Source organism: Gamsiella multidivaricata (assembly GCF_025024155.1).
Source record: "Gamsiella multidivaricata strain RSA 2152 chromosome Unknown BC939scaffold_11, whole genome shotgun sequence".
Classification (NCBI taxonomy): Eukaryota; Fungi; Mortierellomycota; class Mortierellomycetes; order Mortierellales; family Mortierellaceae; genus Gamsiella; species Gamsiella multidivaricata.
The window spans coordinates 327,473-348,321 of record NW_026251719.1 but is presented as its reverse complement, the minus strand read 5'-3'; the positions used below and the strand labels follow the sequence as shown (position 1 = coordinate 348,321).

The 20,849-nt window shown below is 49.2% G+C and overlaps 6 protein-coding genes across 6 annotated transcripts; 5 read left to right on the top strand and 1 right to left on the bottom strand.

Annotated features, from left to right (window-relative positions):
- Positions 1 to 3,871: 3,871 nt before the first annotated feature.
- Positions 3,872 to 5,077, top strand: BC939DRAFT_388724 (uncharacterized protein; the record flags this gene model as incomplete). The annotated part of the gene is made up of 2 exons (XM_051551870.1): positions 3,872 to 4,156; positions 5,012 to 5,077. Coding segments are annotated over 2 exons (351 nt in total), but the record flags the coding sequence as incomplete, so codon positions are not given.
- A 2,141-nt stretch (positions 5,078 to 7,218) lies between these two features.
- On the top strand, positions 7,219 to 7,602 carry BC939DRAFT_474335 (uncharacterized protein; the record flags this gene model as incomplete). Its single annotated transcript, XM_051558408.1, has 1 exon — positions 7,219 to 7,602. The coding sequence occupies one exon, from the start codon at positions 7,219 to 7,221 to the stop codon at positions 7,600 to 7,602; it is 384 nt and encodes a 127-aa protein (XP_051415501.1).
- Positions 7,603 to 13,456: 5,854 nt separating this feature from the next.
- On the top strand, positions 13,457 to 14,899 carry BC939DRAFT_441837 (uncharacterized protein). The gene has a single exon (XM_051554304.1). The coding sequence runs from the start codon at positions 13,713 to 13,715 to the stop codon at positions 14,697 to 14,699; it is 987 nt and encodes a 328-aa protein (XP_051415500.1). The 5' UTR covers positions 13,457 to 13,712; the 3' UTR covers positions 14,700 to 14,899.
- On the bottom strand, positions 14,865 to 17,276 carry BC939DRAFT_25999 (DNA/pantothenate metabolism flavoprotein). The gene is made up of 4 exons (XM_051551055.1): positions 16,659 to 17,276; positions 15,976 to 16,198; positions 15,808 to 15,860; positions 14,865 to 15,688 (listed from the first exon to the last, which is right to left on the bottom strand). The coding sequence occupies exons 1-4, from the start codon at positions 16,923 to 16,925 to the stop codon at positions 15,119 to 15,121; spliced, it is 1,113 nt and encodes a 370-aa protein (XP_051415499.1). The 5' UTR covers positions 16,926 to 17,276; the 3' UTR covers positions 14,865 to 15,118.
- Positions 17,277 to 18,401: 1,125 nt separating this feature from the next.
- On the top strand, positions 18,402 to 19,065 carry BC939DRAFT_25959 (uncharacterized protein). Its single transcript, XM_051551052.1, has one exon. It carries the CDS (start codon positions 18,521 to 18,523, stop codon positions 19,025 to 19,027), a length of 507 nt encoding a protein of 168 aa, XP_051415498.1. The 5' UTR covers positions 18,402 to 18,520; the 3' UTR covers positions 19,028 to 19,065.
- On the top strand, positions 18,890 to 20,351 carry BC939DRAFT_25945 (uncharacterized protein). The gene is made up of 2 exons (XM_051551050.1): positions 18,890 to 19,052; positions 19,156 to 20,351. Exons 1-2 carry the CDS (start codon positions 19,032 to 19,034, stop codon positions 19,936 to 19,938), a joined length of 804 nt encoding a protein of 267 aa, XP_051415497.1. The 5' UTR covers positions 18,890 to 19,031; the 3' UTR covers positions 19,939 to 20,351.
- The last annotated feature ends 498 nt before the right edge of the window (positions 20,352 to 20,849 follow it).

Here is a 20,849-nt window from a genome sequence, read left to right as displayed (position 1 = left end):
GAACTGCACAGCAAATCGCACTGTTACCACCCAAACATCTCCACAGCAGCAGCAAACCAATCCAAACCTTCCTCCACTCGCTCTCTCGCTCTGTTCATCCTCTTGAATATACCCTCTTCCGTCTCAAAGGCACACATTCATTCACATACACCTGTATACCCCTCCTTTGTCCTTTTCGTAGACCATCCTTCCATTGATATCCTATTCTTTGACATCAATAGTTCCTGTCAACTTTCCTGTCAGTCTTCCATTCCTTCATTCATTTGCCTTGAACCTTCTTCATTCTCCAACATTATCACCTAACAATCACAGGTAGGCACGATATCTGTAGTCGATCAACTGCCTCATGCTCATGCGGCTTGAACCTTCGTGTGGCGAATATTTTTTCGTGGTGTTTGTTTACGACCCCGCGATCCTGCTGCAGCTGTAGCTGTCGCCCACCAGTGACCCATCCCATACATTGATCCCATGTATCCATCCTACCCCCGTGGTCCTATATTTTACCCAGCCATCCGCTCATTTGGGTTTACTGCATTTACTTTTAAGACTATTGCCGTTCTTTCTACTGATTGATTCCCTGAAGCAGCACTAACAACACAAAGCAGCCTGAAAAGTCTGGTGGATGATTTTTTTTTTTGGGAGGAGGGGAGAGGAACGATTATATTCTCCGCCAGGGGTCCCTTTTACTCTCCACCGTCTTCGCACAGGCGCAGAAAAATATCCACGAGAATGCTCTTCCAACACCGACCCCTGCAGTTTCAATTGCTTGTTTGCCATTCGCCTCGACTATCCTAGTTTCCGTTAATGAACACATTGCATTACCCTTCTTTACCGCCCCCTGTCTCTACTTTCAATTGCCGACTGGGCGTCTGGGACGTGGGGACAGCATGGGGAGCAAAGTACCAGGGTCGCACGCGCCTTGGAGTGTTTGGGGACGAGGCTAGACCCCGTATTCGTGCCCTCTGCTGCAGTCTGTTTAATTTTCTGACCCTTATTGCACACATGCACTCCGCCGCATGTTTTCTTATTCGATGTGCACTTTCCCTCCTTCCCTTCCTGAGCTCCTCATTCGATCTTTCCTTCTCATTCTTCCTTAGTCAACCCGCAGTATTTTTATTAACCTTCTTTCTGTATATACTTTCCTCTTCCCTTTTTTTTTTTTTTGCTCATCGCGACGAATCAGTGAAAGCATCGATGGAAGCAGCACAGTTGATCAGCCGGTCAGTGTATGATCCCAGCAACCAAAACCAGCCACAACAGCTGCAACTTCAGCTGCAGAACAACACCTCACTCAATCTCTTGAACACTGCTGGCCTGAACGATACGACCAACAATAGCGCCACCAATTCTCAGGGAATTTCATCGCCCCCTACATCTCTTAGCCCAAACCTTGGTTCTACAACCGCTTCCGTTTCAGCGCCACCAACCGTCCAAGAGCACGCCACAAAGATGGACCAACTCAACCCTACAGTGTCCTGGCCTACAAGATATTTTGGCGCGGCAGAGATCCCTATTGGATTTGAGCAACCTAGTCCCGAGCAATTGATCCAACAAGAGATGTTGAGTCAATCGCGAAATCTACTCATGCAGAGCATGGCCGCCCGAGAGATGGCTACAGCCGAGAGTGGCCTTAACAAGAGCTATGCAAACAACAACTTTACAGGTACGCATAAGCCTGTGTTCAACTTGCAGCCCTTTCTAGCCCACCGATGTCAGACAAAAACACCCCTTCCCCCCAATTGCTCTCTCGATGCCTTGTGTTACTGTCCACGGTTCTCTTCGGGTCCTTCGCCCCACATGAGGGACGCGTCTTGCTTTTTGAGCAGCTTACTTTTTTGTGTACCATACCGCGGACCACTTCCCTTTCAACACGGGAGGGAATATTTTTGGGAGGGAGAGCGACACGTCCACAAACACGAACACGAGCACATGCAGCTTGCTTGGGAGTGCGGGGGGATACACATGCAAGTACAAGTGTAAGCACAAGCACACACCACCACCATTGGCACCAATGCAATGCAATGGCCCAGTCGTCATCATCATCCCTTAGCTGTTTTGTGCTTTGTCCCCTGTGTACCCTTCCGTTTATGTATGTAGCCTGTGCAAAGATAGAGCACCGCATCGCATCGCATTGCAGCTGTTATATATACATATTGTTGTATGAGTATTCTTCCGCTTCGTTCACGCGCTACTCTCACGCGCCTGCTTACAGCACCTTCCCTCGCATTGTTTCTCCTCGGTGCTGTCATGTTATATGCACCTTGTGCTACAACAATCCTTTCTTTACCTTTTTAGTATCACCAAACTGAGTCCTAGATGGTGGTTAATGGGAGCATTGAGAGAAAGAAAAAAAAGGCGTGGGGCTGCAGTCTACCGCCATGGTTAGGACGCCTGCCTCCTTCCTTCGTCCCCCTTCTTTCCCTGTCTCCTTTCCCCTCGTCCTCTCCTTCCGCCCCTCGCTTCTCGCGTTCCCTTCTCCCCCCACCTGCCCTTTATTTTTACCTGTCCGGTCTTGCCGACCTGCCTACATGAGTTCCCACATTCTAGGCAATACTGCTGCATGTATCCATCCCTTCTTACACATTGTCCTGTCCCTCGCCTGCCTGTTACTCATCGTACCCGATCACTGGTTGGCATGGTACAACGCGTTCGCCCTTTTCTCATCCTCGCATCCTCCTTCTGTGGTGTTCGCTTTTATTCATGCGTGAAGTAGCCCATGTACGCGCCTCTTCCTTATTCTTCTGTCCCCTGCTCCCTTGTTTTCCTTCTCCGTCTCCTCACTCCACAGCCTTTGACGTTCACTATCTTCCCTCTCCCATGGATCTGAACCGCAGTTTAATGGGTCTCCATGGGCTCATGCTGAATAATCCCGCCCATTTCCTGTATTTCCTGTGCTTTTTATTGCTTCACATACTCTACCCTAATGGTCGATATCGTCCGTTTGGCCAATGTCCCCATGGTGCAGCTCAATCCTGTCCTCAGCCTCGCAGGGCGTACTCTCCTGTTGTTTACGTTGGACTGCAGTGATCTGAATATTTTGGGGGGTTTTTTTTAAAACACGACGATATGCCCCCTTTTTTTGTTGACCTGGATGCATCTCCTCAAAGTGGCCGAATGCTTCTTCCCTTTTGAGTTTTTTTTTCTCATGGACTAACTTTGTGTTCAAGAACACGCAAGCTCACACAGTTCTCTAACCATTTGCCTCTCTTCATTTAAATACTCTTGGTCGCTATTAGACGTCCGCGGCCTTGGTGGTCTTTTCCCACACCCTCAACATCAACACCAGCAGCAGCAGCAATCCCAACAGCAGCCTCAGCAGCAGCAGCAGCAATCCTCACAGCGTCCCCCTGCAATCGGTAGCTTCTTCTCTCCAACTTCCGCCTCAGCCTCCACAAGCTTTAACGCCCCTCAATCTTCCTGGGAACAGTCGTCAAACACGGTCGCACACTCTCGTCAACCCCTGAACACCTCGCCTAACGATTCACAGCCTTCTCCCCAAGATCAAATGCAACAAATGCAGCAACAACAGCAACAGCAGCAGCAGCAGCAGCAGCAATATCAGCATCAGATGCTGCTCCAATCTCACTTCCAGCAGCAAAGTCAACACTACTCTCATCAACATCACATCCAGTCTCCTATGACCGATGAAGATCCCTTTGGCGAATATGTGCTGATGGATAACATGTCTCACTCCCAGATGATGGCCGATGGCTTCCGCCCCATGGACGATCCCAACCTCTCCCTCGGTGTCTCCTCGGGAACCGTATCCAGTCCAGATGCCAATGGTGTTGGCATGCCCCAGTTCAAGGCCAACAATAGCGCGGGCCCAAATCAAGTCTGGTCATTGGCTGCAGCGATGCAGAAGCCGAGTACAAAGGCTACCAAGACAAAGAAGGCTAGCACCCGACCTCCTCGGGCCCTGGAATGTTACAATTGCAAGGTGACGCAGACCCCCCTGTGGCGTCGCACTCTCGATCGCAAGCATTCGTTGTGCAACGCCTGTGGTCTGTACTACAAACAATACAACGGCCATCGCCCACTTCATATCCGCCACAAGCCCTCGCTGAGCCAGAGCCAGCAACGCGAAAACGCTTCACCCTATACCCTTACACCCCCCAATGGTGCAGCAGCCCCTTCTGGCCAGAAGAGGGAGTCCGTGTCATCCCCTGGGTCGTCTTCACCAGTCATGTCCCCTGAGGACAGCTTCAAGGGCGATGAGCCAGAATCTGCTTCATCGCCAGCCAACGAGGCCATGGTCGAGTCCGCTAACGACAAGAGTGAGGGCGCATCTCAGGACGATGCTGCTTTTGGTACTCAGACCGAGCAAGATGTGGACTCAGCAGCGGCTAGCCAACAAGACGTCGGAAGCGAGAATCGAGTTGATGGAGCGACAAAGAGCACTTCCTTGACCTCCAAGCATGAAGGATCGCGAGTGAAGCGAAGCAGTAGCAACGGCAACAGCAAGGGCCAGAAAATGATGTCGCGTCATCGCCAGACACGTTCGTTCACAGGTCCCATTCATGCGGAATCGTACATGGGTATGCCTGTCGGCGTTGTTGGTCAGAATACGGCCCAGTCGGTCGAATGGCAAACTTACAACCCAATGGGTGAGATGTCCAATGCCATGATGATGGGTCAGTTGACTGCCTCTGGTCAAGATGCCGCGGCCGCGTATGGCAATTACTCATCGACTGGCTTCCTTCCCGAAGATCTTAACAGTATCACAGATTCTCCTCTGCTGATGTGCGATGGGGGCCCATTCTCTCCAACCAGCACACTCTGCTCGCCTTTGACGAATTCGACGATTCCTGCCATGGCCCATGACCCGATGGCGCCGTATTCGCTCCCACCCACCGCTATGACCAGCATACCTTCCACGGCTGAAAGCATGATTTCGATTCCTACAAAGGCCGTCGGCGGTGACGATGCGCAAGAGACGACCAATGGAACCTCGGGTAACGGTCAAAAATCGCCTATCTTTGATGATATGCGGTTCCATGTGCTAGTCGAGCACATGCGCCCGGGCCAGATGTACCGGTTTTTGAACATCCTTGAGAACCGATGCCATGTTCTGCGTCACCGTTTGGGCATGCCTCCTTCGGCCGCTTCTGCGTTCGCGGGGCTCTCGCCTCAGCAGCAGCACCAGCAATTGAATGTTATGCTGGCACAGCAGCAGCAGCAAAACACAATGGTGAACACGCCGACGACCGAGTGCGGATTCCAGTCCTTGTCGCTCGCTTCTCCACCAGCCAAGGATGAACAGATGGCCTACCCCTGGTCTTCGATGAGCAATGCCTCGGCACAGTACCATGGCCAACAGCAGCAGTACATGAACGACTATCGACAGCAGCTTAGCCAACGGGCTCAAGAGGATGCGGTGGATGCGGAGGATGCCGAGGAGGACAATGGTCGTCATGGCTATGGCTCTGTCCCTGCAGCGATGTCGATGGTCGGCAGCCACGATGGTGTCGAGAACAAGTTCTGGCAGCAGGGCGTGAATGCTATGCCTGTCTACGCTTCCAGCGACTAGAGTGTATGGATACTCTTTTTCCCTTTTTTTGTTTTTTATAATCATAGACATGAGCGCGCGCTCAGAAACCAAAAAAAAAAAGCGTGTTAGGGATTTCTTTTCTTTTTTTATAAGTGTTTCTTGTATACCACCTCACCTTTCTATACTCTTTCAGAATGATACCCCCAAGCACCGAGTCATTTTACCCCTCGTCAGTGTCTCACTCTCTCTCTCTCTTCAGAACCTTGTACCAATAGTCCATCAGCAACCCAAAGCAGCGAGCATTGGTTGTTTTTCGATACATAAAAATATATTTTTGAAGTGTGGAAGAATATAACAAAAAAGCAAATTGAACGTATTTATTTCAGACATGCTTGAAAAAGATGGACATTGAAAAAAAAAAAAAAAAAAAAAAAAAAAAAAAGAAGCAAAGCAGAGTAGAGAGAGTAGGTGGAGTGGTAGTAGAACATTGGGCATATGGTACACGTGTAGCAAGCTAGCAGCACTGATGATGTTGATTAGGGGTAAAGGAAAGAGTAAAACGACCAAAGAGATTGTAGGGGAAAAAAAAATGCGACTAACTGTCAAGCAGATCTTGCGAGAAAGAGTCGTCCTCGTTCATCACCATCGACTGGTTCGCCGTGTCCGGGTCGTCGTCCTCAGCGCCATCCTCCAATTCTTTCTCATCTAATATCGACAAGTCCAAGGAGCATATTAGTCACGGTCGCCCTACCAAACCAGCAGCATATCGTCATGTCCCACAGACAAGAAAAAAACGAAACGAAGAAACAGGATCATGTTTTCGTCACTCACACATATCGAACGAGGACAAGACCTTGACGCCCGCTTTCTTTGTAGATTGGTCCATGGCCTGCTTGGCCTCAAAGATCATCTGCTCAATCGTGATGCAGAGCCGCTTGAAGGTCAAATCCGCCTGTCGCTCTGCTTCCGTCAATTCGTGGATGATCACCGCGGCCTCTGGATTCGTGGCTGCATGAATCTGTGTTGGATCCAGAGCATTGTCCTGTGAGAGCATCGTCACATCCGACGCCAATAGACCCAAATCGCCACCATACTGCGCCCTAAAAATACAAAAAAAGTTAGCGCTTTTTCCCCATCAGAGATAACCCAGAGCTGTTCACGTATCCTCGGGTCCTTACGACTGCATTCGAAGCTTGAGTTCCTGCATTTCCGCGGCCTGCTTACGAATCGTTGCTTCCAGGGTCTGGTTGACCTGAAGCAACGAAGCATTCGAGATCTCCAGATCCGCAATCTTTCGACGTGTCCGTGCGGCCTCCTCTGTCCGTCGGTTCTCCTCTGCCTGTTTCGCAACCGCCGCCGTCGCTGCTGCCGCACTGCTGTTCGTTGGCTTTGCAACCGCCCGGACCGTTGTAGCTGTCGGCTGTTGTGGTCCTGGTCCTGATCCTGGGAAGGTTCCTGAAACGGGTGAGGGTGGTTGCTGATGGTGGTTAGACGTTGCAGCACTACCCGGTACGCTCGTAGGAGAAGTGATCGAAGGATTGCTGGCCCAAGAGAGCGAAGATGAAGATGTCGAGGACGAGACCGAGGTCGATAACAGGCCCACAGCTGACCCTCCACCCCCACCCCCTGCTATCCCTGATCCTGATCCTGATCCTAATCCTGTCACGTTCAAAGATTGCACAGAAGACGTTCCCGATATAGATGCAGATGATGAGGTATCAATCCTGATGGACGCTCCTGCTGCTATCCGCATGGGCTTTGCAGTTGTCACGCCTGTTGTTCCTGTTGTTCCTGTTGTTCCTGTTACTGCTGAGGACAGTGTCGATGATGGCGAATTGAAGGAGGTAAAAGAAGTAGGAGTTCTGTTCCTGCCTATGGTCCCTGTTCCTGTCATAGAGGCAGCCATACGCGGTCCACTCGATGCACCTAGGGATCCCCCATTCCGACCATTCGCTGAAGAACTAGCACCACCTCCAAAGGGTAGACTGTTGACATGGAGTCCCCCAGCTCCCGAAAAAAGCTGTATATGGTCCTCGATAGAGTCCTCAGATACGGTGCCATCGTCCGAAGAAGTAATGGAGCCTTCTCTGCGCATGACTCTAATACTATGATGATTGTTGTTGCTGTTGTTGACGCTAACATTGCTCCCGACACTCGAGCCTGAGCCGATGCGTCTGCTTCCTGCTCCTGCTCCTGCTCCTGTTCCGTTACTGACACGAACAACATGACCAGAGGTATCTGAGCGCGCAGCTGCTGGGTTGTTTCTGATGGTAGGCACAGGACCTGAGGTCCGTACCTTGATAGTCGGACGAGGTGGCTGTGGTTGTTGTTGAGAGAGAGTGCTTGTGCGTGCTGTGGGAGGTAGAGAGGAGGAGGAAGTGGGGTTGGAGAGAGAGACGACCTTTGCTTTTCTTGGCTGAGGCGATATTGTATGAGCCCTGAGAGTGCTGCTGTTGTTGTTGTTGCTGGAGGTGGAGGTGTGGGAGCTAGTCCTAGAGGGCACCCGGATAGTGCTCATGGTCTCCTGGTTGTTTTGTGGATGAAGAAAGAGAGAAGGGGTTTGTGTTGGAGGATGGGTTGCTGTTTCTTGGTATAGGGGGAAAGATGGGAGACAAACGGGTATAGCAAAAAACTGATGAGAAGCAAGGGCAGAGTCGCGGACAAAGAGGTTGTGACACGAGCAAGGAGGATAAAAAGAATAAGATGCAGTCGGTAGGGAAGGAGGAGGGATGGAGGAGGGATGGAGGAGAGGGATGGAAGAAGGATGAAAGAGAGGGGTGGGAGTGGAAGTGTGATGGGATGATGGGGATGAGGATGGGATGATCACTTTCCTCTGTGCGACAAGTAGACAGACAGATGAAACCGTTGCGCTTCATTCTTCCCAGATTGTCCCATCTCGCACCCATCCCACACCCATCCCATAGAGTGGACTGATGTTGTATGCACCATTCAGATGCAGCCCTCCCCCCGCACCCTAAGCCCGCGCATCCAGCACAACCTTCACAGATGTACACACATACCACACACACGCACACACACGCACACATGCACACTCAGACTACACACACTCAACAAAATGACTGCCAGTCTGTACACCCCCTCCTCCTCCTGGCTATACTTCGGTATCCTGAACATGCCGCACCTGTTCCCAGTCGTAAGACGCCCTTTTGTGCGTCCAATTGACGTGTGTGCGTACCTCAGATCGCTTGTGCCCTCCACCACACGATGTCCAACTGGACAAATCACCTGCTGAAATTGGTGGCGTATTGATTCACATTCTTCCCAGTTTCAGCTACAAAGCGCGTACGGGATGTTTCGCTCTCTCTCTGTCGGACAAAAAAAGCACACGCCTTACGCCTTCAAAAAAAAAAAAAAAAAAAAAAGACAGGGGATTTTGTGGGCGAAGCACATCAAGCTAGGTAAATCGAACACACCCTGCCTTTGGATGATCATGCTGACGCCTTCCCCGGCACTCTACATCCTCATATCGTCTTTGGCCGAATCGCTACACCGACCACAACCGTGCTACCCTCTGTCTTCTGTCAGGAACAGAAAGTACCAGAATGTGCGTTTGCATAAAGGCATGTATGCGTACTCGACTTTGATTTCATTGTTCATAAGCAGTATAATTGGCAGGTAGCATGTTGTAACCTTTCCCCTCAAAAAATAAAGTAAAAAGAATGACTTCACCACCATCCATGGCAGAATTACTCCTTCCACTCCCATGGGTCATTGCAACCCATAAAGAAAAAAGGGATCAACAACAAGAGCAATTGCGACCATGATAATGGGACATCACTCGCTTTTTGGACAGTCCCAAACGAGAGCCGTTTATTACTTCATTTTCGCGTGCTTCATACGTCTTCTGGGTCGCGACTAAAATTCTCCAGGAGAGGCCTCCATAAAAAGTGCCCCATGGCATCACGCGCATGGAGCGAGGGAAAAAAGGAATAAAAACAGCTACATATTTTTATCCGCAGGTTTTGGAGTACACAGTGAGTGACACTATAAAGATGCGGAGACGGAGGATATTGTCCAAACGAACGATCGGGACACATAATAACACATACTGAATCTTGATCCATCATCTTCCTGAGGCATTTGATGATTCGAACGTCGGCGTATTGCGTATGCTCAATTGCAGTAGCATTCGAAGCTTCCGTCGACAAGCCGGATCGACGAGCCGTACATGTACAATGCATCAGTTGTGTGGTTTTGTTTTCTTGTCTACAGAATCTGACATGTATCTGTAATCAGAAAACACCATTGTGGTCCACCACTGGAAGGCGGAACACAAGGATAGGACGCAGGAATGGGCTTCTATAGCAAAAGAAGATTGATCAAAGACGTCGATAGGGCCATATGTGTAAATACACCAACCAGCAATGTTAGTCTTGCATGAGCAAGGGGAGGGAGACGGAAGAGGAAGGAGGTACACCAGAAACCAGAGTGTTGCTTGCGATGTGGGTAAAGCTCATAAAAAGAAAAGGGCGGAAAACTTTAAAATTACGATGTCCATTAGCTGTGTAACAACACCGGATCACTGTTGTCCACCAGAGGAAGGAACTATACAAACAGATTATGACAATGCGGTTGGCAAAAAAAAAAATGGCCGAGGGCGCCTCTGCACGACAGCCGGTGATCTAGTTCAGCACCGTACCAACTTGCACCTCTGTACATGGCACCCGAGAAAGCAACCAATGACTGGTCCTTTACACTCGCGCCTTGTTGCCGCCAGTTGAAAATGACATCGACTGGGAAGCCAAAGCAGCGTCGTAGGTGTAGCGAAGGTCACTTGCTCAATTGCAACGAAAACTAACTTTGACACCCTACTTGTTATGGAATTTTAATCCCTCTATCTCCTCCAGCCTGAGAGGGTACTTCTTATGGCCCTCTTGGATCATACGTCTGTGCATCAGTATGCTCATTTAAATGTGGCCATTGGAGAGGTGTACACGGCACATTTACACTGACGCGTATCTACACACTTACACACATACACATATACCTTCCCGCCCTTTGTCCTTTCTCATTCTCTTAATGCAAATCTCTCCCAGGATGACCGTCGCCCCTTAGCTTTCTCCTGTCTCCTTTGTAGCACTAGACCGATGTGCCTCCTAAAAAAAATGAAAAAGAAAAAGAAATAAGGCCCTTCTATTAGCACATCCAGACCTTTGCATATATGAAAAAGTACAATGATGTAGACCTGTGGGAACGACCGAAAAAATGTGGACTCTCAGTCTTTCTAATGTCCCGTCTTCTCTCCTTCCTCTTCCTAGAAGAGGAGCAAAAATAATGAGGTAAGACTCGCAGATGAGTAGAATCCTCGCATCCAAATGCAGTAGTATGAATTACATGATCGCGCGCACTACTCCCCGCCCCTTTGTCCCCCCCCCTCTCTCTCTTTCGCTCTGTCTCCTTACCTCCGTGCCATTGCACAAAGGGCTTGAAGAACACTTCATGGAGTCAAAGACTCGTAAACTATTGCGTATTCCATCATATACAAACAATAGCCCGCACCACACGTTCAAAGAGAAAAAAAAAAAAAGGGCCGATGCGGGGCAGCCATGTGCAAAAAGTGCTCATAACGCAGGGAATTTCTTCTTAATCATTCATGATAACAGAGATCCAATTCGAAGCATAGGACGTCGATCAGGGCGAACATCATTTACATATGGAGCCATTAGGTCATTGAGTGTTCCATATTGCAATGGATAATCATCGATGCTTTTATGCTTTGACGTAACCATCGCTGTTGTGCTTGACTGGTCTTCTTCCTCGCTTGCATGGCGGTGTTACACTATTGTGTGGAGTAAAAAAAAAAGGGTAGACATCAACCACTTGCAGCATACCTTCAGTCCAAGCAGACAAGGAGGCTGTGGCTGTGGTACGTCCCTATCTTTGACAGCTTATCATAAATGCGCGCGACGTCTTTTTCGCGTTAAGATTAACGCAAATACACGATTCTCCTCCCCTCACAATGTGGTTCTCACTGATGCTGCTGTATTGTACATACATACAAGAGCGTGGAATTGAAGAAAAATAATTGGGGAAATATGTATAGACAGACAGTCTACTGTACCAAAAGCGGGGCAGTAAGATGCGACCAGATAGAACATAGAGAGTGGACAAAGCCAGCTTGTCTGCGTCGATATTAAACTCGCTATTTGCCATACATTCCTGGGCGACTCAATAGACATAAAAAAAAAGATTCCACATTCCAGTCGATGCTTGTCTATTGGTTCACTTCTCTTTCTTCTCATTTTTCTTATACCTATCGTCGTCTTTTCATAGCATTCATAATTGCTTCCTGTTGTAGAAGCATCTCGCGGGCATTAAGAAAGCCTATCCACATACCCAAAAGGAAAAAAAGAAAAGAAAAAGAAAAAAGAAAGCACACTCCATTTCAACACGTTTAGCCTGTCTGACCGCCCTCCTCACCACATACTCCTTTGTTAGGCGTTCACTCTTCCCCATCTCCTCCCTGACAACAGGAAAAAAAAGGAATATAAGGATTAGAATTTCGCCAACCCTCCCACTTCTTTTCTACTCCTTCACGCCCATCGTTTTCTCATTAGCTCGTCCTGAGTAACCATCATCTCATTGTGTGAAGCATATCTAGTCAACCTTCATCCGAACCAATCTCCATCCTGGCACCACCATTCCCAAAATCCTACCATCGCACCTTGTACCGTCTACCACCAAATAATACACCCCTGTACCCTTCATTCTCGCACCTCCTTCAAGTTCTCGTTCTCCCGATTCCAACACCACTATTCGCCTCGAAATTGAGATCTCTAAACCTCAGACTATTCCCCTCACTGGCCGAGAAAGAGAAGTAGTTGATCTGATCCGCACCAAGTAACGGATACAAATCTACCTTCAGAACCCATCCTCTCACGGACTAGTATCGCTTTCTGTACGCACAACATCCTTGGCTTCAATAATCGCCCTTCGTCGATGTCCCCTAGCAGCACAACGACAGCAACCATGACAGCCAACATCGCCGCCACCGGCCTCTACATGCCTCAGACATACTCATTTTTGAGCCCCGAGACCTTTGAGACGTTGGTCGAGGGCTATATCAGCCAACTCCATATTCGCAAACGCAACAAGGCCTTGATCAACCAACAGCTCGCGAATGATTGCTTGATGGTGTTGACCAACCCGGAGAACACTGCGATCTTCAACCCAAAATTTCGCTGGTGGGTCCGTAAGCACTTTGTGTTTACGGTCGTGGGCGAATTAAGGATCTTAATGGATAAGAAGAATGGCAAGCCTGTGTGCGTGCGCGAACAGTTGTACGACAAGGTCTGCTATTTCCATCATATCATTGGACATGGAGGACGCGACAAGACTTTTGCGGCTGTAAGTACAAAGAACAAATGAATAGCATAGCATGACCCTTCAAGTTTCCTCTTCCCGCCCCCGTCCCCCACCCCTTTTTTTTTCTTTCCTTGCGATTTCTGTCGGTGAAGGGATGACAGAGGGGGAGTGAAGGAGAGTAAACACATTCCCAGGGCACCAAATGAATTATTCTTGAGGGATGATAGACTAACTCAAAAAAAGAAAGGGGGGAACAAGCACTGTGCACACGTCTTTAGACATGGACGTGAGCATTTTTATGTACGCTGCCCAAGCAAAGGACGCGTCTTTTTGATGGCGGAGGAATGAAACAATGCCCGCGACGCGTATTGGATATGCCAGGGGCAACCAAATCCCTAGCCTCCTTCTCTTTCTCTTTTCCACTCCTGTTGGTATCGGCCTGGTGTCGTACCCTACCTCTACTCCACCCATATTCATTGTGCGTACGATTTGTTCCACTGCCGTCTCGAAATACATATCTGCATATCCCACCCATCCACCCATGCATCGCGATGATCCTCCACTGCGGCCTATACCCATAACTCACACCTACACGTGCACAACCTTTTCTATTATTCTGCGACAGATCACGAAATCATATTCCAAGGTCCCTGCAGAACTCGTCTCGCTCTTCACGAAGAACTGTCAGACGTGTCTTGGTGTCCGCAAGTACAGCAAAAACAAGCGCCCAATCCTTAACGAGTTCGAATACCCTGCTCATCAGCAGGCCCCTCAACCACAACATCAGCAGCAACAGCCAGTACCGCAGCTTCAACAGCAACAAGCACACCACCATGTCCAACCACCACATCTCCAGCTCACATGCAACACCAGTGGGTACGGCCAGTTGCACAATATGATGAAGCATGAGCATGGCCAGATCTCTCCCATTTCTCCTATTGGGTCCAGCTTCTTTGAAAATAGCCACATTCACTCTGCATACAACCAAGAAGCGCAACAGAATCATCATCATCACCACCACCACCAACAGCAGCTGCAGCTGCACCACCACCACCATGCAGCCCTAGCAACCCATCTGAACATGAGCATGAGTCTATCAGACCTGTCACTCAATCATACCAACACCGCCAGCACGGACTTTCCTTCCCCGATCACGACATCGACACCTCCAAACATCCTCACAAAATTCGAGCTGCCGTTCAATCAGCTCTTGCAACAACAGAGTCAGATCATGAACAGCGGCCTTCACAGCCCAACAGATCTTCCAGACCACCATTTCACAACACAGCTTCAACTTCAGCAACGGTCCTCGCCAACGTGCTCATCCGCAAGTCCGTACTCGCCTTTGTTGGATGAACATTACCTTTCTCATCCATCTCAGCATCCTAACCAGCATCAGCACCAGTACCAGCAGCAGGCAAACGACTATACGCAGACGTTCTCGAGCTACTCCGCAGCAGCAGCAGCAGCAGCAGCAGCAGCAGCGGCGGCTCTGTCGTTAAGAAACTTCCAACACCTGCCGTACTCGTCCTCCCCACGTCCTCAGCAACAGCAGCAGCAGGTTGAGGATGAGGGATCGCTGATATCATCGGAAGCTCAACTCTTCCAGAAGCAGATCCAGCAAGAGCATCAGTGGTACCAGCAGCAGCAGCAGCAGCAAAGGTTTCTTCCGGATGTGTCGATGACCTCGGCAGTGATGTCTTCGGTGGCCTCGGCGGTACCTTCGATGACTTGTTCGATCCCAACACCGACGATGGGGTCACCGTTGGAGGGATTCTTGGATGATGAGGATGTGGAACAGGATCGGAGGGCGCAGCAGGACGAGTTGGAGAGGTGTCAGTTGAATGCTGTTGCTGAGCTCGTTGCTGCCGCCCAGCTATAACCCTCCTTTCCCTCCCCCTCCTCCTCCTTTTTCTTTTTGTCTTTTTTTTCAGCTCCATGTAATTATATCACACAAAAAAAGTGGTTTCTTCGCCTTGCTTAGTGGAGGCAATTGTACATTCTTCCTCTCCTCCTCCCTTTCCATCCCTTGTACTATCCATTATCGAATAGAAGAAATAAAATAAAAAATAGCTAATCGACATTTTGTAAGAAGTATCAGTTTTTTGTTTTCTATTGATGTGTGCCGGAGGGGTTCTATGAAATGAACAATCGCCCACAAAGGTTGCGTGAAAAGGTGTATACAAAGATATAGATAAAGATATAGAGACTAATTTACAAATGAGAAAAAGAAAAAAAAAAGAAAAAAACTCTTCCTGTGTATGCACCTGCCGTTCCCTGGCCAGAAAGCCCTCTCGCCTTTTAGGCAGCAGTTGTCCTGATACGAATACCGCACTCTCCACGGTTTCCACAAGCATCGATCCACTCTGCATGCCGACGAACCAACTCGGGCACAATCCTGGACTCAATCTCCACATGCTGAACCTCATCTTCCTCCTTCGTCAGCCGGATCACAGTCTGGTCCGTTGCCGTGATCATCTTCACGACCCTCTTTCGGGTCGTCAGAATATTTCCAATCACGATCTGATGTCCATATCGCTTCAATGCCTGCTTCGACTTCAGCTCCAACAGCGCCTCGTCCGTCTCGAGTTTGAAGGAGACAATAAAGGCCTTGGGGGTCCAGTCATTGACGAGAGGTTTCAGGATCTTGGGGACTTGATCCATGGAGAGGTTCAGGAGTCCATCGCCAGATTGGATCTTGTGTTCTGCCATCTTGTCGGCGGGGATGAAGAAGTCCGAGACCGCAGCGGCGAGGTAGTACATGGCATGGACGTCCATTTTGGAGATGATCTGGGCAGCTTCGCGGAGGAGGAAGAGGTAATCATTCACGGTGACAAAGTCGAGTGTCAACAGCGTTCCTGCTTTCTGGGTCTACGTGAGGCATCGATTCATAAATTGAAAAAGAGGAGTTTTTGGGGATGAGGGGAGGGTTAAGGATATGAGATTGTTATGCACCTTTTTTCATATCTGAAGCAAATTTGTTTGCTTACCTCGCGATACTTTTGCAGGATCGTCCTCATCTGATCCACAAATGCAGGCATGACTAATGCAGATGCAAAATTGAAATAATACACAACAAACGTCAGTATCTCAGAATGCCACAAGCAAGCTAGCCCACAGCCTGATCCTGACCAACCGATTGATATTCTCCAACTCACCATGGATGCCATTGTCATCTGCCTCCATGAACTCCAAGAAACAGTTCTTCGAATGACTGTAATGTCTCGAATAGGGCTGAAGGGAGAACTGTCGGTGCATGAAGATCACGGCATAGCCTTCCTCCAGAAAGTACTCTGCCGAAGTAGCGCCGCGGGTGCCTGCCGAAAAGTTGTCGATGAACCGGACGGTCTGTGTCTCGAGTGGCACGGTCGTTCCACCGCTCTATGGTGTATTTTTTGTTGGTTGAGCATGAGAATGAGTTAATTGCGTTAGAAAGTTAAAGAATGTTGCAGCATAGACCAAAAAAGGAGAGGTGGCCGAAGCGAGGGAAAAAACAAAAGAGTGATCGGAGGAAATAAGACAAAAGGGATCAACAACGTCCCACAGCGGTGGTCCGTATTTTGCGACAAACCCCCATGGCGCGAAATGACGAGCTGGACCCCTCCTCCTCCCTCAGACGCTTGGCGCGGAGAGATGCATGCACTTGAGCTTTTTTTTTTTTTTTTTTTTTTGCTTGGAAGGAACAGAGAAAGCATCATACCAGAAATTGATCCGGTCCAACTGTGGCGTGATACTATTCCTCTGCTGTGCGTTTTCTCTCTCTTTCTCCCGCCAATGCAATCCACACGCTGGCATCTTTTAGCGGTGAAACCAGAAAAAAAAAGAACAAAAAAAGGCTTACAGTGACAAGGACAACCCGACGACCTTCGTGCATATGGTGGTCTATAAAGGACCGGATCTTCTCCGCGTTCTCAGAAAGTCCCTTGGGTGGAATATGGGATGCAAAGTAGACCTCTGCAGACAGAGGAGCAGGGCTGGCAATCGAAGCTGGGGTCGAGGCACCCGAAGCAAAGTGATCGGCTACGATTCCGTTGATGCTTCCGACGAGGTGGGCGCCGTTGAGGGCGGATGGTTTCTTGGGGATAGGGTGATTCAAGTGGGCGGCCATTGTTATTTTCTAATACGTTTTTCTTTTGCTTCGTTGGCTTTTTTTTTTTCCGCCTTTTGGTTTTAGATAGATTTCAGGGTGAAGAGTAGGCGAGAGGATGAGTGGAGAGGTGGAGAGGTGGAAAGAAGAGTAGGAGAGATGAGAATGAAGTTGTTGGAACTATGAAGGTGAAGTACTGAAAGCAATGGGCTGATCGTTTTTTTGGGTGGACTATAGAAGTGACTGTCTCCGAGAGGATCAGCTCACTTCACTCGTTCAGATGTGTATGTTTCCGTCTGCGCTTCGGCATAGTCGGTCTTTGCGCCGATTGCGCGGGGGGTCGATCTGGGAGAGAAACTTGTGAGGGGATTGCTTGGGAAGTTGATACCCCATTGATCAATTGAGATAGAAGTTGAAGCAGCAATTGAAGCGATTAGACCATGGTCAGAAGCAACTGAGGGAGTTGAAGCACGACTGTTTTGCAGTAGTTGTGGTGCATTCGAATAGTAGCTTCGTCACTGATTATCCATGGATGCGACTAATAAGGGGAAGTCCATACTAGTCCGGAAGATAATGCAAGGATCGGATACGGACCATCTGAATGGCGAAACAAAGGAACAGTACGAATGGGATGATGATGCGCGTCTCTTTTTTCTTTTCAGCAGGTCGTTGTGGGGACGTGTTCATTGATCAGAACGTCCATGGATAATATTTTTCGCGTTGATTCCAGGGGACGCGTTCTTTTGACAGGACAAGCTTGGTTGCTATAGGTTGTGGATAAGGGAGGGAGCAGTGCTGTGCATAGTATGGGGGGTAGGGTACGCATCCATACGTGCTGTGTCCTATGAATGCATGGGCATGTGCTCGTATCGATGGATGTAGATGAAGATGTAGAGGAGAAAGAGAAGACAGAGCGAGAGAGCAAACAGTTCCTGGGTTTGTTCCCTTCCGTCTTCTCCACAGGGGTCGAACTGGGTTTCCAGGCTGTCTGTCCAATTGTGATTAGTAAAAGGATTTCGGCGTGCTGCCTTTGCCCCTCGAACGACCTCCTGCGGGGCCTTTGAAGTGCTTTCGAACTTTCATATGTCAACACCTTGTCTTTGAGCCAAAGCACCGCACTTGCGCTCACGCTTCCATCCCACGCTCCCATCCCACGCTTCCAGCCCACACACTTCCAGCCCACACACTTTCATCCACCTCCACTTCCTTTCTTTCTCTCTCTCTCTCTCTCTCTCTCTCTCTCTCTCTCTCTCTCTCTCTCTCTCTCTCTCTCTCTCTCTCTCTCTCTCTCTCTCTCTCTCTCTCTCTCTCTCTCTCTCTCTTTCGCATTCAGCCGCGCCCACTGTCCTTTCGTTGTCTCCATTCGACTCGATCCCATACTTTCGCTGTCCTACACTGTTTGCTCTGCTGCCTCTCCTCGGACCTGCATTCGGCTGTTTGTTCACTTTGCAGGATTCCCTTCCCCAGATCATTTCTCTCTTTTTGACACACCCGCCCCTCTTCTGCTCTCTCTTTCTCTCACACACACACTCTGTAGTGCTACCTCGGTTCATTTCTCATTCAAATTCATCTTGATCTATAATCCTTAATCCATAATCTATAATCCATAATCCATAATGAGCAAGAGTCAACCCAGCAGGAGCAGAAAGATCGGTGCCATGTTTGCCTACACAACCCTGGCCATCAGCCTGGCCTCCATTGGCGTGTATGTCTACCGCCAACATCAAAAGAAACCCCGTCGCTCAGGCGATCGCGACAACACCAGCAGTAACACCGGTCAGGATCGAAATCCAAGGGCCAGTCTGGACCGCGGCAGCGGCAGCAGCAACGGCGGCAGCAATACCAATGTACAAGATGAAGGCCGATCAACAGAGGTAAAAGCGATAACAACAGCTGCCCATGGCGCTGCTTCCCTCATCGATCGCCCTTCCGCTCCCTGCTTCTTTCTCTTTTTGCGATGCGATCTTGCTTTGAGAGAGCCCTTCTTCTCTTTTATCTTCCTTGTCTTGAACATGTGGTTAACTACGATTGTTTGTGCCGTCGCTTCCGATCTTGCAGGCTCAGTCATCGTCATTATCAAGACTTGGATCGAAGATTGCCAGGACCGTCAAGAGAAATCGTAAAGTCATGACTATCTCGATTAAAAATGTAGGTGTCTTATTGCCATCATGCGTTTTTTTTATATTCTCCATATGTTCTGTGTTTTGAGCGGAGACCTGACTGGAGCGATCACTTCCTTTATTCCCATTAGACGGTCGTATGGAACCCTTCGCCCGATCCGACGACACCCAACTATGGGTTTGTCGAGGGTGCAATCCCGCTGCTGTTCCACCTTGCCGAAAACTTCAACCTGCATCTGATTTTGCTTTGTCCACCACTTCAGCAAAAACAACAACCGACCCAGGCCAATGGCAAGGGTAGGGTGCCCACGATTCAGGAACAGGACGAGTTGAAGCACCAGCAGCAATTGGGCCAGGATCGGGACAGGGAACAGATCCTGACTATGCTCAGGAACGCAGGATTGATCACGACTCCTGGTAGCCGTGGTCCCAAACTGATTGATCCCCGCCAGGTTCTGGTTTGTGAGACCGAGGAAGGTGTGAGCCATGTGGTCCGCCACCTGGAGAGTCAGGTCCATGTGGAGGCTCAGCAGACTGTGCTTGAGATGGTGCAGGGTGTGGTGCCAAAGGTTGTGTTTGTACAAAAGAGGCCAGGACACAGTCGGGCGTCTTCGACTGCGAGCGGCCATGTGGATGATGTGATGACTCGTTCGCATGTCCGTGTGCGATCGACCTCAAGGTCTTCGAGTGCAGGATCGGGGTCGGAGGATCACCACGCGGAGATGGGTGTCAATGGATCATCTTCGTCGCCATCATCATCACAGGTGCTTGGGGAGTCGTTCGTGGAGGTGATGAAGACAGCACCGGCGGCGCCGTTGGTCTCGGGATATGTAACACAGGCGGGCAAGAGGGGATATGTGGAGGTGACGGATCAGCTGATGCGTAGCAGCCTGAACCCCGAGTACAGCAACTAAGAACCCATCCATTCTTGTGCTCCAATATTCCATTCTAAACAGCTCCACTCTCTCATTAAAGCAGCATGCTTTTGTACTATACAACGTGTTGGATGGTTCTGAATGCGTTTGATCAGCAATATGATGGTTTGTACCAGCATCCATCTACTGCGTCAATCACCCGTGGAAGCTGTGATGTATATATAGTGCATGACCACTCAGGCCTGAAAGAGGTGGAGTAGCCTCCTGACAGAGATACATAGTATTACTTGGGGGTTACCAGGAATTTGAAGATGGATCGGTACAACGTGTGTGAGGCTGATTGTGAGCAAGTCTGGCGATACACCATGACCATGCCATACTCAAAAGTACACTGCAACACATGATGTGCCATAGTGCGGTATGAATCTGGATAACGTTGAGCTCTTCTGCCGGTTTACCTAGCCTTCCCTTATGTCTCCACTTTTTGGACATTGTTGATTCTTCTTTTCTACACATTCTCATTCACTTTCTCATCCGCCTTTCACAACTTTCACACTTTTGTTTGTACCTGAGCCCACTCTTATATATACCACTCCCCCTGCGCCCATCCTCATCTCGCTCCTCACTCCCCACTCCCCACTCTTCTCTTCTCACTTGTAATTCCTCATCTCACCATGGACTTTGTCACCTACCAATTTGATTCTTCTGCACAATTCTATGAAGGTAGAAGACACATTCCCTTAGGACTAATTGGCGCTCGTTTTTCTTTTTTTTTGAGTATCCTTTCTTCTGTCCAGGTCGTTTATTTATTTACTTCGATTGAAATTGAATTCAAACACCATGCTAGAATTGAAAGATCTCCTTCAGGAAGGCGGATTCCACGACAGCCCAGAAGCTCAGGCGAATACGTTCATTTCTCTCATCGTTCAGTATCAAGGTACAGTCGAATA

What these genes read in the sequence shown, in the direction of transcription:
- BC939DRAFT_441837 (XM_051554304.1), top strand. Translation starts at nt 13,713, where the DNA reads ATGATGAAGCATGAGCATGGCCAGATCTCTCCCATTTCTCCTATTGGG.
- BC939DRAFT_25999 (XM_051551055.1), bottom strand. Translation starts at nt 16,925, where the DNA reads ATGGCCGCCCACTTGAATCACCCTATCCCCAAGAAACCATCCGCCCTC. An exon ending in AGATGACAATGGCATCCATG is followed by an intron (nt 15,861 to 15,975) that starts GTGAGTTGGAGA and finishes CATCTGCATTAG; the next exon opens with TCATGCCTGCATTTGTGGAT. An exon ending in TCCTGCAAAAGTATCGCGAG is followed by an intron (nt 15,689 to 15,807) that starts GTAAGCAAACAA and finishes TGCCTCACGTAG; the next exon opens with ACCCAGAAAGCAGGAACGCT.
- BC939DRAFT_25959 (XM_051551052.1), top strand. Translation starts at nt 18,521, where the DNA reads ATGAGCAAGAGTCAACCCAGCAGGAGCAGAAAGATCGGTGCCATGTTT.
- BC939DRAFT_25945 (XM_051551050.1), top strand. Translation starts at nt 19,032, where the DNA reads ATGACTATCTCGATTAAAAAT. An exon ending in TGACTATCTCGATTAAAAAT is followed by an intron (nt 19,053 to 19,155) that starts GTAGGTGTCTTA and finishes TATTCCCATTAG; the next exon opens with ACGGTCGTATGGAACCCTTC.